The sequence below is a fragment of the Chenopodium quinoa genome, unplaced genomic scaffold, assembly GCF_001683475.1.
Source record: "Chenopodium quinoa cultivar QQ74 unplaced genomic scaffold, ASM168347v1, whole genome shotgun sequence".
Classification (NCBI taxonomy): domain Eukaryota; kingdom Viridiplantae; phylum Streptophyta; class Magnoliopsida; order Caryophyllales; family Amaranthaceae; genus Chenopodium; species Chenopodium quinoa.
In genome coordinates, this window is record NW_018742974.1 from 379578 (window position 1) to 402957 (window position 23380).

A 23380-nucleotide genomic window follows, 5' to 3' on the forward strand; every position below is an offset into this window, starting at 1 on the left:
CATAGAGGTTGCATTATCAAAAGTCATAGACATCATTTTATCTCGAAGGTTGTATTCGTCTATTGCTTACATTAAATGGTGAGCAATGTTAATGCCGGTGTGTGGGTATTCCAGCATTTTGAAATGTATTATTCTTTTTTGTAACATCCATTGATCATCTACCCAATGGCAAGTCACACATAAATAGTGATATTTATAACCACTATCCCAAGAATCGGCTGTTAAAGATACTCTACAGTTAAGGTTACTCAATTCGGCTTGTAACCGGACTTTGTACTCTAGGAAATTTTTCATTGCGGCGGAACGAACGGTTTTCCTAGAGATTCTTTTATGTTGGGGTTGTAGTGCTTTGTTAATGTAGGTGTTGAATGCGTCACTTTCCGAGAAAAGAAAAGGTTGTTCGGCGTGTACTATCATTTTTCCTAGTTCATCCCTATCCCTCTCATAGTTGTATGTAAAGCCGTATGGATGGAATTGGGAAATTTTGGGCTGGGTTGGATCACTAGCTGGTTTTGCACAAGCTTTCATGTGTCTAGATAAGTGTCCCGTCCCGTTTTTGGTAACTGCCGTGAATACACTATTACATGTTTTACATTTTGCCCATTGTTCACCATCTTTACTTAGGACAAAATAACGCCATACCTCACTCCTTCGGTTTTTCAAAAGTAGCATCTCAGTTTCGGTTAACCATTCATGATGTGTGTGATGGTTAGTAGTGGGACTAGTGGGAGTGGCAGTAGAAGGGGTAGAACCGGAGGGAATTCGGGTACTTTCTTGGCTACCTTGGCTAGAACAATAGTTTTGTTGATCACCGATATAATTAGGTGGAAATTGGTATGGTGGTAGTGGAAATTGGTTTAGTGGTGGTGCTGGAAATCCCGACGTATTATATGGCTCATAGCCCGGGGGGAAGTAAATGGGGTCATTGGTTTGACTCGTAATTTGGGGGCTCGTTGTATTTGGTGGTTCCCTAGAACTACTACTACGGATAAGTAGGCCTTTCCCCCTAGACCTAGATGATGGGTTGTTCGATGCCATAATTAACAATTAATTTTTTAATAAAAAGTGGTTAACTATAATAATAATAATTAATAACAACAATTTTAACAATAAAAATATCAATAATATTAATTAATAACAACAACTATAACAATAACAATAACAACAAAAATAAATAATAACAACAATTGTAACAATAATAATAATTAATAACAACAATTATAACAACAACAATAACAATTAACAACAATAATAATTAAACAAGATTATTCTAATAATAACAATAAAACAATAATAAATTTAAGATTAGTTTAGATCTTACAACCGTGCTTCAACGCTCCACTAATTACGATTACGAACTTTTTAATTTTTTCCGATATTAGGAAAATAATTAGAGAATTTAAGAGAATAATTAGAGAATTTAAGAAAATAAGGATTATTAGAGATTTAGAGAATATAAGAGATAAGAAGAAGAGATTGTGATTTTGTGATTTGGGAATGAAATGGAGGTGAGTATTTATAGAATTTTTGGGGAGCAAATTGGCAAAAAACTAGCCGTTTTTTAGCCGTTTTTTTGGCTTATTAAGGAGCTAGAATAAACGGTAACATTACCGTTGGCCCGCGGGCCGTGCCTGTGGGTCGTGTCGGCGGGCCATCACGGCGGGCCATGCCCGTGCTCGTGCCGGGCCGTGCCTGGGAATTCTCAACCCTGTCCGTGGCACGGCCCGTGGCACGGGAGTTGAACTTCGTGTCGTGCCGTGCTTGAATTCGGGCCGTGCCGGGCGGCACGCGGGCCAACCCGGCCCGTGCCCAGGTTTAATTTGTATTAATAAATTAATTAATAACACTAAGGGCATGTTCTCATTGACTTAACTCAGCTGAACTGAATTGAACTGAACTAAGCTGAACTGAACTGAACTGGACTGGACTGAATTGAAATGAATATTTTATAAGAGAAGGAAATTATGAGCTGAACTGAACTGAACTGAACTGAATTTCAACATATGAGAATAGGCCCTAATTATGGTAATCGTAAACAATTAACAACACTAATTACGATAGTTGTAGCTAAGGCAAATAACGATAGTCGTAATCACCTTGATATGTCCAATTTATATAGTGTTTTACCCTCGTCCCTTTGTCGTAATTAGTAGTGTTTTTGGCTCTTTAGAGCCACTTTTATTACTTATTGGTGTTTTCTAGTGTTTTTGTAGTTCTAGTTGACTTTTGTAGGGATTTGCACTTTTGGAACATTTTTCCGAGATATTATGGAGTGACTACGAGCATTGGAGGAGCATGACCAGTTCGGTAAATTAATTCTGTTATTGTAATAAGTAGCGAGAGCCCTTTATGATCTGATTAATTGATGCATTGATGATTGATTGTTATATTTTACCCTGAAATATTATTTATTGGTGAACCTATGCCCTAGGTCTTTTATCCCTTGATTTTCTTCCTACTTTTATTCCTTCCCACTTTTACTCCTAATAGTTTAGTTCCACTTTTTAATAACAAATTAGTTTCCATGTGGATTCAAACCTACTTCCCTATCTGCATTAGTTAGAGGATTTAGGAATTACTTTTGATTGGGTGATACGACTTTAGCTTGTCACACCTAATAACAATTATAACTAATTTCAGTAATAATAACGGTAAAGTCGGTAATAATAATCAATTACATGTCATATGAGATTATTATATTGTAAATTATGTATGTATTTCAATATTTAGTAAAAGATAAATTGAGGTGCGGTAGGTGAATAGTAGCATGAACTTTTTTTTTCATTCATTGTTTGAGAAGGATGTTGAAAATTATTTGTTTGGTTGGTGTATGTGAGAGTGAAAATAATTTTTTGTAAATATTTACAAGAACCTTTTTTTTTTGTTCATGAATAAGGATACTCTTATTTCTTTCCTCTCACATTCATTACTTTTCAATAAACAATTATTCCCGCTATTTTTTTTTACAAGTTTTTAATACCCCAACTAACCACTTACATCTTATTTTATTTAAGTCAATTAAATTACCTAGGTGTCAGTTAAAGTGTAACACTTATTAAAACACAAAATGAGTATATAACTTTCATAAATTTTTTTTTCATTACGAAATTAAAGATATTAAGTGAAAAAAAAACTGCACATAGAACGATGATTTCATCTGAACTTATATTTTCTAATCCAATACTTCCTCCGTTCTATTAATATTACAACATGGATAAAATTACTTATTCCAAAGCACATTTTATACGCTAAATATTTATAATTGAATAAGAGTAAAAACTACAAAAATTTGATATTATGAAAGTATTTTATGAGACGAATCCAACAAAATCCCACATGACTATTTTTTGTTTAACGTGTAAATCATATGAGGGGATGCTAATATGCTATGATGGGTTTGCGATTCAAACAAGGGAGACGAATAGTGCAAAAATATCATTGTTGTAATATTAATAGAATGGAGGAATTAATAGTCTAGTACTATTATAAATTTTATCTTATACCATTAGAGTATAGAATATCTTAGTAATACTACAAAGTATTATACCTCACAGTGACACAATATTTGAGGTACAATTTACATATTATTTAGGAAAAATTGTCCGGAATAATTCAACCTTTGGCTCATTCGCCCAAAATAATCCCACATTTCAATTATCTTTTAATAATCTCACCTTTATACCTAATCCGCTCCTAGTAGTCCCAAGTCACTTGAAACCGGCTAAACAATTTGTGACTTGGGGTTGTTTGCACATGTGTCACTATGTAATTTGCAAAAAATTTAAAATTAAAATTTAATCAAAACAAAATATTGAAAATTTAAAAGAAAAAACTCACGGCCACTAGGAATGGCAACGAGTCGGATTCGGATCCGATTTATAAACAGACTATAAATTCAGATCTGAATCCGGATCCGAGTCCGGATCATTATCCTCTGAGTCCGAGTCCGCCGGATTTTCGGACTTCCAAATTGTCCCCAACTCTGAATCCAAATCCAGTTATTTAACATTATGAACAATTAAAACAACAAATAAATAATGTAAAATTGATATTCATCCATGTAAATTTATAATTAATGCCAAAGAACAAAGTATTGAAGTGGAATGATGGACATAGGTGTTCAGAGGAGAGAGAAAGGGGTTACATTTGAGAAGAAACAAAGAAAAAGAAAGGTGGCGGCTGTTTGGGGGGAAATGAATTGGTTAGGTTTTATAACCACATATTTATTTTTGAGTAATAGAAAAAGGCCCATGTGGTGTAGAATAATAGAAAAAGGCCCATATCATCTAATAAATCGGACTCTGAATTAATCGAATTGGACCCTACACAAGATCCAAGTCCGCTCCACCTCCTATTCGGACTTAGACTTTTTCTAGCGGACTTGGATTCAGACTTTATGTTATCGGATTCGGATCGAACTTTATTCTTCAGATCGGTTCGAATTCGAATCAAACCCGAAGTAAATTGTCATCCCTAACAGCCACCCTCTTCGGTAGAATTACCACCAAAACCACCTTCCCCACCCAACCCACTCACCGAAACTACCTCCTCTACCCAGCCCACCGAAATCGTCCCTCTCCCTATGAGGGGATGCTAATATGCTATGATGGGTTTGCGATTTTAGAGCTAATTTGTGAGCGTTTGAGAGTTGGTTCGTAGTATCTTCCGGCAATTGTTGGTGCAATATGGTCGGTGGCGCAACTTATTGTGATGGTGGGTTCGTTTGGTGTTTGCAGCGGTGAGAATGCTTGTGATTTTGTATCTAACTTGTGGCTGGTGCGATTGCGAAGGAGGAGCATTGGTAGTGCTACATTATTGGTGGTTTTGTGGGCTACTGTTGGGGTCGAGTCGGCCGCAAACAAGTAGGGGGAAGAATGGATTGGCCGGAATCGGGAATTGGTGGCCGGAATTGGGATGGGTAAAGGAGATGGTGCTGCAATTGATAAGGGGGCGGTGGTTACTACCGAATTCCTTTGGGTTTTTTTTTTTTAATTATTTTTTTCATGTTTTTTAATTTTTTTCTTTTTTTAAAAAAAATGGTTATTTTATTTCTTGATCAATCAAGGCTGACACATGTCTAGTAACTTGTAATAAAAAGTTAGATAACCGGTAAGGACCATTTAAAGCAAATGGGGTATAAAGGTGAGATTATTAAAAAATAATCAAAAGGTGTGATTATTTTGGGGGATAAGCCAAAGGTCGAATTTTTCCGGACAACTTTTCCTATTAATTATACTATTGAAAAAATATTTATACCACTACATCAATTAATTTTAAAATTTCCCTATTTAATGATACTTTATACTCACGTTAATATTTGCAACTTAATCATCCTATTTGTTTCATTCCGTTGATTTATTTCTATTAAATTAGGAAAGGGAGAAGGTAGTGCTGTCAACATAAAAAGTACTTGATTACCCTTTATTTCATAACATGAAAATTGTTTTAAATTAAAGGCAAAAAAGTAAACATGGACATAAATACACCAATCAATATACTCCATACTTCGTATCAATCATAATCGTAGTCTCATATATCAATCCATTTAAATTATAATCATCAATTAAATTCTGTATTTAACCTACAGTTTGAGAATTTAATTGTTGCAAATAAGCATACATTAAAGTATACCAAGGTGGGATTGCCTTGTAATAATCAAAAGGTGTGATTGTTATTGTCAGATCAGGCAAAAGTGGGATTATTTATTTTCGTTTTTTTTCAAAATTTTATACTAGTACAAGAATTGCTTGGCTTTCCACTCCGGCGTATCAATCAAATAAGCATCATTAAGGGACAATTACCACCAACGGCCAGTTCCCAATTTACCTAGCATAATACATGGTGATTACCACCAAATGGCCATTTCCCAAATTTACATGGCATACATTATATAAGGAAATCCTAAGATTAACTATGACTCATCGGGTTTTGGTTTGAGGATAAGTCCCTGCTAGAATAGTGACGAGGATTCAATATAAGGCGACCATATTAGAAGCATACCTTATCCCCTACTTTGCGGCTGTCAAGAATTCTGTCCAAATCGCTACCATTAGTAACTTTCTTGCCATTCACTGATGTTATAATATCCCCTAGTATTAGTCATCCGTAAGCATCAAGTTTTTGTAGATAGAAGACCATGTAGTAACGTATGAACAACCTTAGTCAAATTCCAAGTGGAATACTTGAAGCACAACAGTATTATCAGTGTATATTAACAATTATCGGAAGTATACCGCTTTTGCCAGCAGGAACTTCGGATGGAGCATACAGCACAAGCACTCCACTAACTCCTAGTTGCTCCACTGATTGATCTGGGGCAAATTAATCCCCATGATCGGTCATATTTCACAAGCTGATCTAGGATGCCACCAAGTTAAAAATTAAATAACAAAATATATGTCATCCTTTTCTACCTCCACAAGAGAAAAGGTAAATCATATAACTAATATATAAAGCTAAACTTTTAGCCAAGTCACGAGAAAACAACACTTAGCGTTTTAATTTTTCGCTAGACAATAATTGATATTAGTTTGACATGTATGATAAAAAATTGGATAGATTTTATATGATGAAAAAAAGTTAGGTTAAAATTCTATTTTCTATAAAAGTTTGGTTAAAAATTGTACTTTCAATAAATTCCTATATTTCATATATATAAATTATAATAAATTTCAATAAATATCTTATAAATTCTTTAACTTCTCACCATAGCGCACACGACAAATAAGCATTAATGTGACACATTGCTATGTATAATAGTCCATGAAATATAATTTTAAACAAAATAAAATCAAGAAAAAATTAACAAAAATAATCCAAACTATTGTCTTCCTTCTCATTTTAATTCCAACAATAATTTAAATCAAAATAATCCCAACTATAAGGGTCGATTCTCAAATTTTTAAATTATAAAAATAATTTACCACCACCTTTTGATCTCACCACCTACCAACCACTAAAACCACCTTTACATCAACCCCCAGCCATAAAAGTATATTGCCAAGTTGCCAGACAAGCCCATCCACCTAAACCACCCTTTCGGCCACCCCAGCATAATCACCATCAAGCACCACCAACCACCCCCAACAACAATCACACCAACGATTGTAGAACAGGGAGATCAAGGAGAGAGGGGAGGGGAGAAGAGAGAGGAACGGGGAGTCAAAGAAGTAGGAGATGAAATGGGATGCGTTGAAGGTGGACGTAAGATGCGATTGGTAGCAAAACGGGGTATAGGTGGGGTCGAGGGGTGAGTTGGGGACGCCACAGGTGGGTGATAAAGAGGTGGCGGAGGGGTTGTGGTGGTGGTGGTGTGGCAGCGAGGAGGTGTTAGTGTGTCCATGGTGGTTTGAGAAGAGAGAGATAAGGAGTGTGTGATGGAATGAACCAGAATTCCAAAAAGGACCAACTCTTTGATACAAAGAATTGATGATGGTCTAGTGTGTGATATGATTATGGTATAAAAGCTCCAATTTAGTTTAGATGTTGAAATTTCTAGGTGTGATGATGATTGATGAGGTGGTGGAGGGGGTTAGTTGTTAGTGGTCATGTGTTTTGTGGGTGGTGGTTGTGCAACGGAAGAGGCTGAGGTTGTAGGTGAATGGTGGGTGACGATTCTGAATTAAATAAATGAATAAGAATTTAATAGGTAAAAATAATGTAAAATAGACTAATTTGAGAAGGACCCCCTATAGGTGAATGGTGGGTGACGATTCTGAATTAAATAAATGAATAAAAAAAAAAAGTATAACCAGTATCACAAGTTATAGGTAAAATAAACTAATTTGAGAAGGACTCCCTATAGTTGGGATTATTTTCATTTAAATCATAGTTGGGATTAAAATGAAAAGAAAGTCAATAGTTTGGATTATTTTTGTTAATTTTTCCTAAAATCAAAATAAGAAAAAGGTAGGTAACTAAGCAATATGGTAAAGAATACAAAAATACTCGGCTACGAAAGATTTTAGGCAAAAAGAAGGTTTCATATTAGGAGGGATTATAATTTAAATGTTGAGTTTTTTTAAGCAAATGTACAGTGGATATAATTTGTGAGTTGGAAGAAGCTACAAATGTTGCAATGTTACTAATAGTATAAAGTTTACAGCCGATTGTTAAATTGTACTTCATAATTTTTTTTAAAGAAGTTGCAGTTATTAATAAATTAAAAGAAGTATCATCCAATAACATTAAAATAGGTGCAACTCCAAACTAATTTCTTTTAATTGCTCTGGTCATGCTACTTATGTTACTTTTAAGACCTACTAGGTGACCCAAAATCTTTATCAAAACCACTCACAACTTTATGATGAGCAGTAGTACGTACTATTGTTTATTTTACAAGTATGATTGTCAAGTTATTATTATTCCATTAGTAAAAAATTTGATTAACATTATACGTCAATATATCCTAAATCTAATACACTGTTTGTATTAGTTGTATGTTCTAAAATTTTGCATATAGAAATTTTTTTTTAAAAAAAAGTTTATCCTAAAATTCAATAGACTATCCGGGTAATACCCAGGGCACAAAACTAGTAATAAATAAAGGGAGAATAGATAAATTGAGAGAATATATTAACACAGGTGATGAGATTTCAAGCAATGACTCCCGCACCCAATAAAAACCCTCTAGATTAGGGGTGAAAGTAATTCAGATTAAAACCGAACCGAACCGAAAACCAAACCGAATTCGGATTGGATCGGATTGAAAAAATTAAAAAATATGGATTACGGATTGGATTCGGTTTGGGGTTTAAAAAAAAACGAAAACCGAATTACAAACCGAATTTCAACCCAATAATTTAAGCTAATTTTCTTTTTCAAATTATCCAACCACTTTCCCCTTTCATAAATAAACTTTTAAAAAAAAAACTAATTCTCAATTCTCCTTTATCAATATCTTACTCTCTCACAAAGAATGTAGTTAACATGAAATGATTGTAGGAATTTTCTAGGTGAAGTTCGAGTTTCGAGTTTAAATGTTGCAAAAGAAGGGAACAAATTTCGGTTTGGATTGGATTCTAATTTGAAAAACCGAATTAATTCGGTTTGGATTGGATTGGATCGAATCATAATTCGGTTTGGATTCGGATTGAGATTTCTAAAACCGAATAAATTCGAATTGGATTCGGTTTTGGCTATAATCCAAACCGCAAACCGAACTTTCACCCCTACTCCAGATCTTGACAAAGAGAGAATTAATTACCTACAGTATCAACAGGGATTGAAACCAACACCAGAAGATGCACCAGAAGGAGAGTATAGAGCAGTACTTATCCCGATGAGATTGCCAGAACTATCTAGAATTGGACCTCTACTGTTACCAGGATTTATAGCAACGTCAGTCTGTATAACATCCTGAATCGGACGTCCTGTTGCAGCAGAGCTGATTTCCCTTCTGAGCCCACTACATTTAAAACATTGTAAGTGGTCACACAAGTAGCCTTTTTAGCTTCCAAAATGCTATCATTAAAGGGGAATCAAAATATTTTAACTTACAGGTTTTTAGTGACAGCATATAAACTTGTGATTTTAGCTAAGAAAGAGAGATGATTCCAGGTTCATTGAATTTCTGTTTACTTGGCCAGATAGCTTAAGTAGTAGCTTAGGTTGCAATCAAGATAACAGTTGAAATACAATGGAAATACAATGGAAGCACACTTTTTTGGCAGCTAGAATTGACAAGTTTACATTATCACTTCATCACTACGATTCTTGAGTTTTGGAATATATGCTTTCAATAATGTTAAATATACTACCTGATGATCCATACCTTTAAAACCACAAAATTTTATTCAAGTCCCAAATGTTACTAGGTGAATTATTAATCTGTAAGGTTAGCTTGACAATTTTTTAAAACAACAAGGGTAACTCATAAATTAAATTAATAAATAAAGGGGAAAAAATACACACTTTTCACGAATTTCGAGTCCAACAATTGCACCACAATACTTTGGAAACCTAAGAGGTCTCTGGGGAGTAGTTAAGGCGTTAAGCTTAAGAAATATGAATGAGTTTTTTCCCCCTTATTTTCGGGTTATTTCACATCAGATTTACAATTGTCGTGTTAATTTCCTAGTCTTACTCCTTGTTCTCTCTTTGTTTACATTCAGAATTTCATTCACATTTAACCACTTTTGCCCTACCCCTACCCCTATTATAGCTACTTTTTTTCATTTTTTTAAAATATGCATGCTAAAGCAAAATTGAAGATAGTATTGGGACCTTTCATAGTTATTGTGTAAGAAAATAAGGGTTAAAACACTAGAAGTGCCCAAAGTACAGATATAATTATTTCTTACAAATAGCAACAATAGTCTCAATTTGAATAGGCTTTAAAAAAAGTACATATTTCAAAACACATGCTACTAGGTGTTGTCCCATCTTAGAGGTTTTCTTCTCACATGAAGAAGACAAAAATCCTATACAAAACAGCATTCACGTAATAAACATCATTAAAATTTAGGAAATTTTGACTTTTGCTACATGTGAATCACATGCGTTTCACTTTTGCTACCTAGGAAAATTTTTATTTTACTTTTACTACCTATCAATGACACTTTGTTAAAAATTGCTACCACTTAACGGAATCAATTAGTATTTCCGTTAGTGAGATCCAGCCATCCTCACTATCACCTTCTGGCACCACTCCCTCCTTAGCCACCCTAACTACTTCCCCGTCGGCCACCAAAAAAAAAAAAAAAAAAAAATTTAAACCCCAACCTCCTCTTCATTCTCTCTCCTCTGAATCTCCTCCTCTTTCTCTCTCATCTCCGCCTCCCTCCTCCCTTCGGTCTCTCTCATCTCTGCCTCGCTCCTCTTTCTCTCTCATCTCCGCCTCCCTTCTTCTTCTCATTCTCTCTTCTCGGATTTTGAAGTCCAGCGCCACCCACCCCAGGGCCGCTTTTGATCGTGTTTGACCATGGCACAACCAATTAATTGTTTTTTAGGTCGAATTCGACCATGAAAACTCCAGTGGGGTTTTCATGGTCGAATTTAACCATATAAACCAAAAGTTGAAGATTCCATAAGGTATATTTACCCTTTTCCATCAATTTATTGTAATTTTTTTTTTTTTTGGGTAGTGGTGGTCTGGTGGTGCGTGTTGGGTGTGGCTCACTGGCTGTGCGTGTGTGATGGTGCTGGTGGTAGTGCGTGTGGTGGGTGTGGCTGTGCGTGCGTGGGGGTAGTGGTGCTGGTGGTGCATGTGGTGGGTGTGGCTGTGCGTTTGTGGGGGTAGTGGTGCTGGTGGTGCGTGTGGTGGGTGGCGCTAGGTTTGTGATGGCTGTGGGCTTAGGCGGGTTTAGGGTTAGGATGGGGATTTTTTTTTTTGATTTTTTGGGTAATGGTACTGGTGGTGCGTGTGGCTGGTGATGCTGGTAGGTGGGGAGATGAGCTTTGTGGGTGGGGGGGAAAGGGAGTAGGTGTGGGAAAGGGGGTAAATGTGGTCGCCGGCGCCAGCTGCCAGGGGGAGGGAGAAGGGTGGCTGGGTTTTTTTAAGAGGGTGGCTGGTTTTTTATTTTTTATTTGTAATTTTTTTTTATTATTTTTTTTGTTAAAAAACAATATAACTTAATGGAACTCTAACTGATTCCGTTAAGTGGTAGTGATTTTTAACAAATTGTCATTGATAGGTAGTAAAATAAAAGTGAAATACATGTGTTTCATAGGCAGCAAAGTCAAACTTTCCAAAAATTTATGCTTGGTCACTTATAGAAGTAACTTATGAGTGGCATCTCGACTTTAATAGAAGTATAATTTACACTATAGTTGGGCATTACTCCACAAAATCATGGTAAAACATACTTAATCTGTTTTTACTTACTTACAACATACCCCTTTGGCACGCATTTTAAGGGAGAAATTAGACTAGTTAAACGGATAAATTAATTCAACAAATTTTACCACCTATAAGAAAAAAGGGATAAGTTACTACGGTTTGAATTACATAGCTTTGTTTACCTAATTTAATCACCTCCTCTAAAAGCGTGATAAAAGGTGTGTTGCAAATATTAAAAAACAGAGGAACTACAAGATTGCAGAATACTTAAAAGCCTATCACCAATTCAATATATGGCAAGAAGTTTGAAACCAAACAATCTAGCAAAAAAAGAGATGAGTACATGTCATCAAAATCCCTTTAAAAAAAATCATGAAAGAAATATCAACAACCAAAATGGCAAGACCATCAATTTTTGGCCTTTTGCTGCATAATAGGTCATATAACTTACTGGGTTCCCCCGTATTATAAGAAGGAAAAACAAAACTTACTGGGTTCCCAACAGCAAAGACTTTTTGACCAACAAGCAAATCTGCAGAGAGACCAATAGGTACTTGTCTCAATTTACCTTTAGGTACTTCAATGCGCAAAACAGCGCATCTTTGTCTTGGTCATACCCAACAACTTTGGCCTCGTAAGTAGATCGGTTAGCAAGAGTGACCCTGTAAAATCACTAACAACATTTGAAGTCAAAATATTATACTCAGTGTCTCACAGGAAAATTATATTCAAAGTATTGCACAACAAGCTAAAATATTAATGTATGGAATGAGGGAACTAATCGAAGAGATGTTGTCATACAAAGTAGCCAATGAGAATGTGACATGTGACCCTTCACTCAACTTTGCTTTGCGGGGAGTGTCTGTGGGCTGAGGTATTGGGGGTTGCTTAACCCTCATTCTCTCAACGTTGCTATATTAATAAAGATCTCAATTATTCTCCACTTCGATATATAAAAGGGTAACACCTACAGATACATAGTACACCCAAAGAATATACTCCCTCTCGCTCACAATAATTATTCAGGATCCGAAATTTGATATTTGTAAAAAAAGAAATAGAAAATTCAGGATTGCTACTGGGATGGAGAGGTAGCACTCATAGCAGCATCAACTTTAGAAAATGAAATAGTACATTCAAATGATAGTAGACAAGAGAATTCAAAAAGGTAAGCGGGCCTGTAACATAATGTGAAACATTGCACAACAGAATTGAACAACAAACCTGAGATCAGAAGCACCACAAATCAGATAATTGATGACTATGTGACCTTCTGTATCCCAAATAAAGCCTGATCCAGACCCCTGGGGAACCTCTAACACATCCGATGTCAACGCATCCTGTCTATTCTCACAAACCAATAAAAATTCATGACCATCAAATATTTACAACCCAGAAAACTAAATCCAATGTAAACCCATACAACTGTTATATTAATAGATGGAAATTAAACCTACAGATAAGGGAGATTCAATATTGCTTTTAAATGGTCAGTACAAATTTATTATTGAGATTGTGGATTGTCTAAAGAAGTAACTAGAATAATAAATGTTCAGCAATTTCACTGATTGACTAATTCTTTAAGTCTTCAACGGGCTTCTAATAGAATTTTGGATCAGTGTCTATAATAACAACTTCATTGGTTTTATGACTGGGAAAACTTGCTATAGCTATCACTTCAACTGTACAAAAAATCATTGTCACCAAGATAAGATAGTTTGAACCAATAAAGCAACAGTCAAACTTTTAATGAAAAACATATGTTTTAAAGAATTTTAATGTCTGATTAGTGGATGCAAGCAAACTTTAAAAACCCATACAAACCAAGTAATAGCACATATGACAGTATATCATGCTGTCAAATATAAGAATCTAGCTTCAAGTTGTACACTTGGAGAAGTGTTGGCTTGTTGCATACAATGGCAAGGTAATGCTCAAGTTTCAAAATGCCATGTTAATCCCGATTATAGTTTACAACTTAGACCCCTCTTCAAGTAAGCAAGGTACATGATAGCCACTCGTGAAGACCAGTAATTTTAAGCAATACCATATCCATACTTGCACATCAATCCTTTTACTTGATCAAGCTTATATCTAGAATCCCATTTTGAGTAAGCTTTGATCATAATAGCCCATGTTTTCTTACTCGGGTCTATGTTGATCTTCTCCATTTCAGTGAGTACATTTTCCATTTCCTCCAGGCGGTTTTGTGATCCGAACATTACCATTTTGCAGTGATAGAGGGACCTACAAATTCTCCATCCTGCAGACTCTGAACGCTTAACAAAGTTAGTCAGCTTGTCAACAGCGTTAGAATGATAATAAGCAGTGATAATTGCACGCATCACACGCACGGTATTGACAGCAGTGTGTTGATCTAAAGCAATATTGATAAAATTCTCCATCTTCTCAACCAGCCTTTCATCAGCATAAACATTAATAAGCAAAACATTCAGCCATGGTCTGTATTCATCCTTGGGAATCAGCCTGATCAATTCATCAATTCTTCTAACTCGATTTGCAGAAGGACATTTACAATAGGAGCATATCATGGTTCTTATTACAGACAGATCATCCTTAACCACATGTTGTTCCCCCAGTTCATACATCTCTTCCATTTTCTCTAAATTGCCAGAATGTGCATAGCCTCTTAGCATTAACATGTACGTGTTATTATCTGGATTAATGTTCCTAGATTTCATCATACAATAGGTGTTCTCCATCTGATCCCACATCCAAGCTGTTACATATCCAGCAATCAGATTGTTATATGTACTCACGGTAGGGGAGAGGTCTGAGTCATATATTTCTTGAAGTGTAGCTTCCATATGATCTATCAACATCAAGCGACCAAGAACAGAAATAAGAATGTTGTATGTAACAATTGTAGGACTACATAATTCTTCCATCTTGAACTCCCGAAAAAGAGATTGACATTTATCTTGCAAACCATTGATCATATAAACACTCATCAATGCATTATAAATAGTAGATGTCTTAACACCGTTGTTAGTAGATTCGTTGTATAGCTCCACAGCAAGTTCAACATTCCTAGCTCTACCAGCAACCATAATAACCTTGGCATACTCTTCACTAGTAACTGGAAAGCTTAAGCCAGCATGTTTTCTCCTCCAATTAAAAACCTATAATAAAAAATTGAAACCACCAAGCCACTAAGCAAAGCCAACATCCTTTAACATAAGAAACAAACTTTTATCAAAAATCAAAAATTTGCACCTGACATGCTTTAAATCTAAAGCTTTTACAAATAATAATTTCCTCCGTTCTCTAAATATTTCAAGTTTTAAAATCATGTTGATGACTACATGGAATAATCACTTTTGGTTCATGTAGCCAATCCCACTTATGGGATTAAGGCTTTAATTGATATGCTTTTAAATAGTCAACATCCTACAATTTGTACTTATAGAACCAAAGACTTTAATATCATAAGTATTGCACGATAATGCATGAAACACTAAGCGCTGCAATATAGGACGGAGGAAGTACAACTAGATTCTAAACGAAGTATAGCTTTTCTTGTTAATTTTGGATCCTAAAACCATACCATCACCAAATAATACAACAAGATCTTCCTCGAATATATCATTTCTTTTTCTTAAAGCTCCAGATTCTCATATTAAGCAGAACATGAAAATTCATACAAAATTAATAAGTTCCTGGTATAATGCACCATCGGAAACATACATCATGTCAATTATAATACAAAGTAAGTTCATGTAAACATAAACAAATTCAATTCTAGGGTCTCAAACATAAACAAATTTAATTCTCTAGCAAAAAAAATATACATTAAACCAAACAAATAACAAGCAAATTAACATAGAAAACCCTAGAAATTAATTAAAATTAAAAGCAAATAAAGAAGACCCACCTGAAGAGCTAAATAGGGAAAATCACGAAGTTCACCCAAAAGCTCAACCAAAGCAGAGCCATCATAGTAAGAAGAAAACAAAGAAACACCCATTTGTTCGAGCAATTCATTAGTAGCTTCAGAATCATCCTTAACCTTAACCAACTCATCTCTCAAGATTGAAACTTTATGGGTTAATTTAGCTTTGGCAGACGAGATATGGCGATCAGATGAAGTGAATAACCAGGATTGAAGCACGCCGCCGGTTCCGGTCGATGCAGATGGCGTCGAAGACGAACATGAGGAAGAAGAAGAAGAGGAGGAATAAGAATGGTGAATTGATGGGGTGGAATTAGGTGGGGAGGAGAGAGAAAGTGAGGGAGAAATGGATGGTGGTGAGGGGAAGATTTTGTGACGGTGATGGCGGAGGAGGAGCCGCCATTGAAGCCTCATTGCTTTGGAGAGATAGTAACCAGTGTTTTTCCAAGGGAGGAGAGTGAATATGAGAAGTTGAATGGGAGATTATGGAATTTTAATTCAAATGTTTGATATTGGTAATAACTAGAGTGTATTGGTGGCTTGGTGCAACCCCCACAAAAATCCCAAAAAAAAAAAAAAAAAAAAAAAAAAAAAAAAAAAAAAAAAAGAAAGAAAGAAAGAAAGAAATTGGGACTGCTATGGATGGAAATATTCATGGTAATAAGCCCCAATCCCCTCTTTAGTCTATAGAGGTAATCGTTTGCGGGCTTAGACGGGAAACGGATCGGGTCTATACTTTATTTTTTGTCCAACGGGCTAATTGTAGCTAACCCAAGCCCTTTTATGTGGGCTTGATAAATTGGTCAAGCCCGCTCTATTAATGGCGGGCTCACGGGCCTAAAATATTTGTTTTACATATATTCAATAAGTGAGTCTCTCTTTATGAGAATTTGTGAGTCTCTCTTTATGAGAGTTGTTTCTCCCCTTCTATGGGGTTTTTCTATTTTAGGGTCTATTGGTCAAGAGAGACGAAAGATAGCAAATATTCGGCAACGGAACTGTTATTTCTCCTTTGATGCTGCACGAATTTGTGAGATTGATGTATTTTGGAAATACGCAAGGACGTCATCAATGATTTACAGCATGTTCTTCGGTGCAGAAGTAAGTATATTAGGAGAAAAATATGTTTCTGACGTGAGGTCTGTTCTTTGAAGTGGTTACTTGATTTTTGTAAGTGTCGTTTGGCTTATTTAATTTATGCTATTTCTATGGTTTCCCCTCAAAAAAAAAAAAAAAAAAAAAAAAAAAGAGTGCATCGGTGCTTATGAATGATCCGATTTTATGTAATACTCCCTCCGTCCCTATTTGATAGTCACTTATTTTATTTTTGGTGCCCTAAAATGTTAGTCACATTTGCTTTTATCAAGTAACATTAAACAACTCAATTTAGTTTTTAAGTCTGAACTTACACTTTATCTCTTTTTGATTCTGTGTCTAATGAGCAATGGGCTTACCCATGCAGAAATTCATAGTGACCAACAGTACCAGCTGTCCGACTGTCGTCGACATTGTAGAAAATAGAATACTCAAGCTTTATTGATGTAATTGTAGTAGTAAATTTTAGTGACTTTAACTATTTTTGTGTTAATTTTGCTAATTTTATGTTGGTTGAATTTTATTTTATTTTTTTTGGAGTATCATATCAATTTTTTTAGCCCATGCTATTTCAAATGGTCTTAAAGTATTGTTTTTTTTCTTTTTTTTGAAAGCTCTTAAAGTATTGTATTTGTTTGTTTTCATCTGTTGTATTTGTTGTTGTTTTCCACTTATTTGATAGCTCGTATCTAAAAAAAAAAGTATTGTAAGTACTCACAATTTATTAATTTTTCGCCAATTTGTGTAGAGATGAAATATTCAAAATTCAAAAGCAAACCACACCAAAAGCAAAATTAAAGGATAAAACCATTTCTAGAACGCCTTTTCCACCCAAAATTCACTATTTTTGGGTCGAAATCTGGGTTCGGGAGCTGAAGTCAGTTCTAATACGAGGTTAAAATGGATAATACGAGCTACTCATCTAATTAGCAACTTAAAACCAGAAAAAATAAGTCATAAAAATACCTTGAAAAAAAATGATGATTAAAAATAAACGAGCGGGGCTCCGATACCGTTGTTAGGGTTTGGTGAGTCCCACTCACCGCGGAAAAAACCCGAGCCAAGGATCACGCTCGCAATAAATAATATCACTAATGCATAAAATAAACACAAAAGGGCAAAATAGGAAATATACCTTTGTCGCGTGTTTCGCCCCACAAATTGGGCTCTTACTTGTAAGCTCTATCCCCAAAAACATGAGAGCCTCCGACGGAGATCTACCTGCAAAAACCAACTACCGACTTTTAGGTCCCTTACCTCGAGATTAGCGAGGTCCGACCAAAACCCGAGTATTATATGAGTTTAAGAGTTTTTGCTAATGCAATGCTCTATTGAACTCCTACTCAAACACTCTTCCCAAAAACCCAAGGTGGGTATTTATAGGGAAGAGTGAGAGTGGGAATTTCTATCCCATCAATGTGGAAACATGAAATTCCACAATTTATTTAAAGTTAAAATAAAATAAATAAGCAACTAATAATAAATCCACAAGTGTCATTAATACATGCAAAGGGAAGTGAGGACCACTTGGAGAGGAGGGGACCATACCTGCTCCCTACTCCTTCCTCTCCTTGTGTCACTTGTCCCTCACACTTGAAGCCTCCCTCACATGCTTCCCCAATGACCACGGCCCTAGCTACCCAACCTAGCCAAGCCCCGCACTTGCGGGCTGCCAGCCAATTTCGGCCAGCACGCCCACGCACACATGTGCGGGCTGCTGTTGCGGAAGGCTGCTGCTAGCACGCCTCGCACATGTGCGGGCTGCTAGCTGCAGTGCGCCAGCAAGCAACGCATTATGTGCGGGCTGCTGGCCGTAGCTTGCTAGTGTTGGGGTTTTGGTAAGTCCAACTTACTGCGGAAACAACCCCGACTCAAAAAACCACTCGCAATTAATAAAATCATAAAGCATAACAAATAAACATAAAAGGATAAAATCGGAATTTACCTTTGTCGCGTGCTTCGCCCTCAAAGTCGGGCTCTTACTTGAAAGCTTTAAGCTCCGAAAATACGCGAGCCTCCTACGGAAGTCCACTCGCAAAAACTACTAGCGACTTTTAGGTCCGTTACCTCGAGGTTAGCGAGGTCCGACCAAAACCCGAGTGTTATATGAGTTTAAGAGTTTTTGTAATGCAATGCTCTATTGAACTCCTACTCAAGCACTCTTCCCAAAAACCCAAGATGGGTATTTATAGGCAAGAGGGAGAGTAGGAATTTCTATCCCATCAATGTGGGAGTCATGAAATTCCACAATTTATTTTAAAGCTAAATTAAAATAAATAAGCAAACTAATAATAAATCTACAAGTGTCACTATTATATGTAAAGGGAAGTGAGGACCACTTGGAGAGTAGGGGACCATACTTGCTCCCCACTCCATACTCTCCTTGTGACACATGTCCCTCACCTTTAACCCTCCCTTTACTTGCTTCCCCTATTGCACACGGCCCACCACCCGCACCTAGGTGATGCGGGCTGCTGCTGCTCGCAGCTAGCAAGCCACGCACGCTTGTGCGAGCTGCAGCTGCTTGCGGCCAGCAAGCCGCGCACACCTTGTGCGGGCTGCTACTGTTGCTTGCGGCCGTGGCTGCCTTAAGCTGCTAGCGTTGGTGCGCTAGCATGCCCCAGCCAGCCTAGGCTTGGCTAGGTGCGCATGCTAGCCACCAATGCTTAGCACATTATGCCCCTAGCACTCGGATGCTCGGGGCATTCCGATGCTAGGGGTATTTTGGGAAATATTGTCGATTTATTATTATTTGCGTGTCTCGTGATTTATATTTTTTACTCGACTTCCGACGCTCGATTTCGACGCTCGAAGCTTGAATTTCCGACGTCTAAATATTTAATACTCGGGCGATGAATTAATTTCTTCCGAATTAATTCGTTGAGTCGGTTCGTTTACTGCTAAGGGTGTGACCCGAAGGGTTCAGTCAAGATTAAGTTGTAATATTAATTATGAATTAATATTACTGATCGGAAGCAGCCTCCACCTAGGCATTCCGATCACTTGACCTTACTGAATATATTAGCTTTCTAATAATTCTGAACCCACTAACGGAATAGTACACTTGTTCAAAGGACACCATTTCTTTCAATCTCCCACTTGTCCTTCCGGACAAGTGCGCATTTAGTGTACACCCTTTTTCCTATGTCGCTTAATGTCTCTTCATGAACTATAAGGTAAGATTATTTTGTCATCCTTATTACATCAAGAAGTGTTTCTCGATTCCGAGTCCGACTGTCAATAAACAGATGATTTCTAAAATCCATCTGAGCACGACCATGCATTTTTACAGTCTCACTCTACGAGAGGCCTTGTATACAACAAAGACATCTTCCCTATTTTAGTAAGGGGACATTCCCAGTCTTGTAATGTAGTTCCTCTTACTGAGAGGACCTAATCGCCCGAGTGTTGCCGTTATAATCCCCTATTACGACAGACGTGTGACAACATCAAAGCGGATTAGTACTCAAACAAGAGAACTCACAATACTCATGGTCGAGGAAATAGGTTCCGATAGCTATAATGAGAAGTATACTTATGACAATTTTTAATCTCTTAAAGTATTCTCATAGGTCGATCCAGTATGGTTCTAAACCAATACCTGTGCAAATGATTTATGACAATCATGTACTCGTAGCACAAGAAACGGTGCTATAAATCAGACTACACACTAATCTCAATTGGTCATTAATCGTCCATCGTTTAAATGACCTTGATTAGGGATAATTTTCTATTACAATATTCAACGTTCACTTAATAGGTGTTTCCTTACCAAGACTGGTCTTGATACCCTATTTTGAATGTTCCAAGAATCGAATGGACTCATTATTTAATTCTAAACCACAATTAAATAGCAAACGGAGTGATAAAAATTGTATGAAATTTTAAATTACTCCAAAACCTGAATGGTTCATCTTATGATAAATGGTTTTTCCAAATGTTTTAAGAGTATCACTCTTTATAAAACATTATAGAAATCACACCCATATCTAATATGCTTGATTTCTTTCATGCAATTGTGAAAGTTGTCGTTCACTCATTGCATAGGTTTAGTTATAATTACTTTGCTAATCTTAGCATCTTCATTACTGATCATTTTCATAATAAGATGATAAAATTTGAGAGTGTCATGGATTATATGTGATTTAGGATTTATTGTCCAAATGATGGTTCCCACTCATTTTCATGATTGAGACCTTCAACTTGACGACCTACAATCATTAACGTTCAGCAACGAACTTTCCATAGAATATCTTCTTTATTATCGCCATTAAGGCAATAATATTCTCAACATATATTTTAGTAGACTTCCTGATGATGCTTTGCTTGGGTTTCATTCCAAATGGCTCACAATGATTTGGGATACCCTAATCACTTGTGACCATGGAAATTTTCCTTAAATTCCTGCACATTACACATGGATCCACGTCCATGTTACCATTCTCAAGCCACGACTTATTATTAGCTCGTGCTTAGAAACGCCTTCCTTGTTAAGGATCTAATCCTTTTTAAGGCTTGTGCTTGCAACATCAATTCTCAAATTGTATTTGTTTCCACAAGTCAAGAACTCATCTTGTTACTTATCCAAGTACTTTGTATGTTCTTGGCCATAATCTAACGATCTAATACATAGATTCAGGTTGATTGGTGCTTCATACATACTTCACATGCTCTAAGCAAGTAAGTCTTGCGACGATTCCATATCATAACGTACATGATGGATTAAATTGCAGAGTAATTCTCAATCTTATTCCATCAATTTGTCATTTTAGCTCATTCAGTTTCACCGAGTCTTTGCTAAACAGTTTGTTGTGTGATATGGTTGAAAGTTTCTATTAGAGTCTTTCATGTTTGACTTAGTATTTAGCCTAGCTTATACGGGTCGAAAGTCTTTCAAATTCCTTCAATTCATGTTTAACACGGTAAACTCCTTTACACGTTCAAACATTTTATTAAGTCTATACAATAGAACTTAATACCCAATACGTGCTAAGTATCGTCTTTTGTTTAGTCCATTGTCGAAAATACTTTCAAATCTAAGCATTTAGCATTTGATAGTTATTTCACAATAGAGTTCGTAAACTTCTCGTTGGACCTTTACTTTTGCTCCCACTAAACTTCTTATTCATGAGAATTTCTATGTTTCTCCATAAGTCAATCCTCTTATTAACTTTATGAGAAAACACGTTCCAATTCCTATATGCAATGCTTCCTCTAATCCCATGACAGATTCCTTGAGCTTGCTTTCAAATCTAGCATTATTTAGATTTTCAAAACCCTTAGACTATTCCATAGTCACTTCCAAAATCCTATTTTGGGAAGGCAGTTTTGGTATCTATTTTGTCATATTTCATATGAGCAATTCTGCTAAAGCAATCACGAAAAGACTTTAGCGTTCCGATTGGTGTAATAGGTTTTTATTAAAATCAACTCCGTGAATTTAATTGTATCCTTTTCATCCAATCTAGCTATGTATGCATATACATTTCCACATTTGTTAGTTTTCTCCTTGAAAACTTATTTGCAATCGATGGGTCTTTCACCCTTTATGCAAATTAATCAAGTTTCAAACATGATTTTCAAACATGGAGTCTATCTCGGATTTTTTTTATGGCCTCTAACTATTATTCGGAATTTGAATTTGTCGTAGCTATCTTACAAGATATTATTCCTTTACTATCTAATAGTAAATAGTATGCTTGTAAGTCTTAGGTTTATTTCTAACTTAATAGAAAATTTATAGGATTCAACCCAAGCCTTTGGTGAATTCTATACCTATACGGGGTTATTGCATCAAACACTGAGTTTCAAAGCGCTTCCAAAGCCCTTTGATATTCTTGATCTTACTCCAACTTTTCAAAAGTTTTGTGAGAAATGAATTCTCTTTTAAGGCACTTGTAAAGTCCTTTTGAGTATTCTTGATCAAGTATTCTCATGAAACCCTTTTAAGGTCTTCCGAGATTCTCAGTTCTAGTTTGTTGCTAAGCTCGATGGTCATCGAATTCATTTTCCTCCCACTTGTCGTTTTGGAAACGTGTTACTTTCTATAAAGACACCAGTTAGAGCAACAAACACTATGTTCTCAATTAGGTTGTGGAGGTAATGCCCGTGGTCTCACTTGAATGCTTACAAAGAGACATGTATATTGTCTTTGGGTAAAAGTTCGTTCACTTGTACAAAATCATTCATTTGCGTTGCTCATTTAGCGTGCATTTGCGTCGCTTCTATAAGCGACGCAACTGCTCGCGACGCAAATGACTACAAAGTCATTTGCGTCGCTCCTTATTTGTGTCACTTGTTTATAAATGTGCGACGCAAATAAGAGTTATATGTATCACTCGTTTGTTAAATGAGTGACGCAAATGACTCTTTTTAATTACATATATTCTGTTATTTGCGTCACTTCTTTAATATACGAGTGACACAAATGTACTGGTTTGAGAAAGAGAAAATGAGCTGTTTACGTCGCTTCTTTTTTAAAGAGTGATTCAAATGACAATTTTCATTTTTTTAAATACCAGACATTAAAACAACATTATATTTTGCCATCAATTGTATCCCTTCGTATAATATAATAGCGCGAGACAAAAAAT

General features: G+C 36.0%; 2 protein-coding genes across 2 annotated transcripts; both read right to left on the reverse strand.

Moving 5' to 3' along the window:
* Positions 1 to 5768: 5768 nt before the first annotated feature.
* On the reverse strand, positions 5769 to 16432 carry LOC110729212 (pentatricopeptide repeat-containing protein At2g30780-like). Its single transcript, XM_021908922.1, has 4 exons — positions 15675 to 16432; positions 13004 to 14922; positions 12348 to 12452; positions 5769 to 9406 (listed from the first exon to the last, which is right to left on the reverse strand). Exons 1-2 carry the CDS (start codon positions 16104 to 16106, stop codon positions 13816 to 13818), a joined length of 1539 nt encoding a protein of 512 aa, XP_021764614.1. The 5' UTR covers positions 16107 to 16432; the 3' UTR covers positions 5769 to 9406; positions 12348 to 12452; positions 13004 to 13815.
* On the reverse strand, positions 9214 to 13419 carry LOC110729272 (protease Do-like 1, chloroplastic). The gene is made up of 5 exons (XM_021909001.1): positions 13415 to 13419; positions 13004 to 13123; positions 12348 to 12441; positions 9913 to 9971; positions 9214 to 9406 (listed from the first exon to the last, which is right to left on the reverse strand). The coding sequence occupies exons 1-5, from the start codon at positions 13417 to 13419 to the stop codon at positions 9214 to 9216; spliced, it is 471 nt and encodes a 156-aa protein (XP_021764693.1).
* Positions 16433 to 23380: the final 6948 nt, after the last annotated feature.

Bases quoted from the DNA above. Each gene is read 5' to 3' on its own strand.
- LOC110729272 (XM_021909001.1), bottom strand. The intron at 12,442-13,003 runs GTTTGTTGTTCA...GTGATTTTACAG, and splicing joins TGTGGTGCTTCTGATCTCAG to GGTCACTCTTGCTAACCGAT. The intron at 9,407-9,912 runs GTGTGTATTTTT...TTTTAAATGTAG, and splicing joins GGACTCGAAATTCGTGAAAA to TGGGCTCAGAAGGGAAATCA.
- LOC110729212 (XM_021908922.1), bottom strand. From the start codon at position 16,106: ATGAGGCTTCAATGGCGGCTCCTCCTCCGCCATCACCGTCACAAAATC. The intron at 14,923-15,674 runs GTGGGTCTTCTT...TTTTTATTATAG, and splicing joins TTCCCTATTTAGCTCTTCAG to GTTTTTAATTGGAGGAGAAA.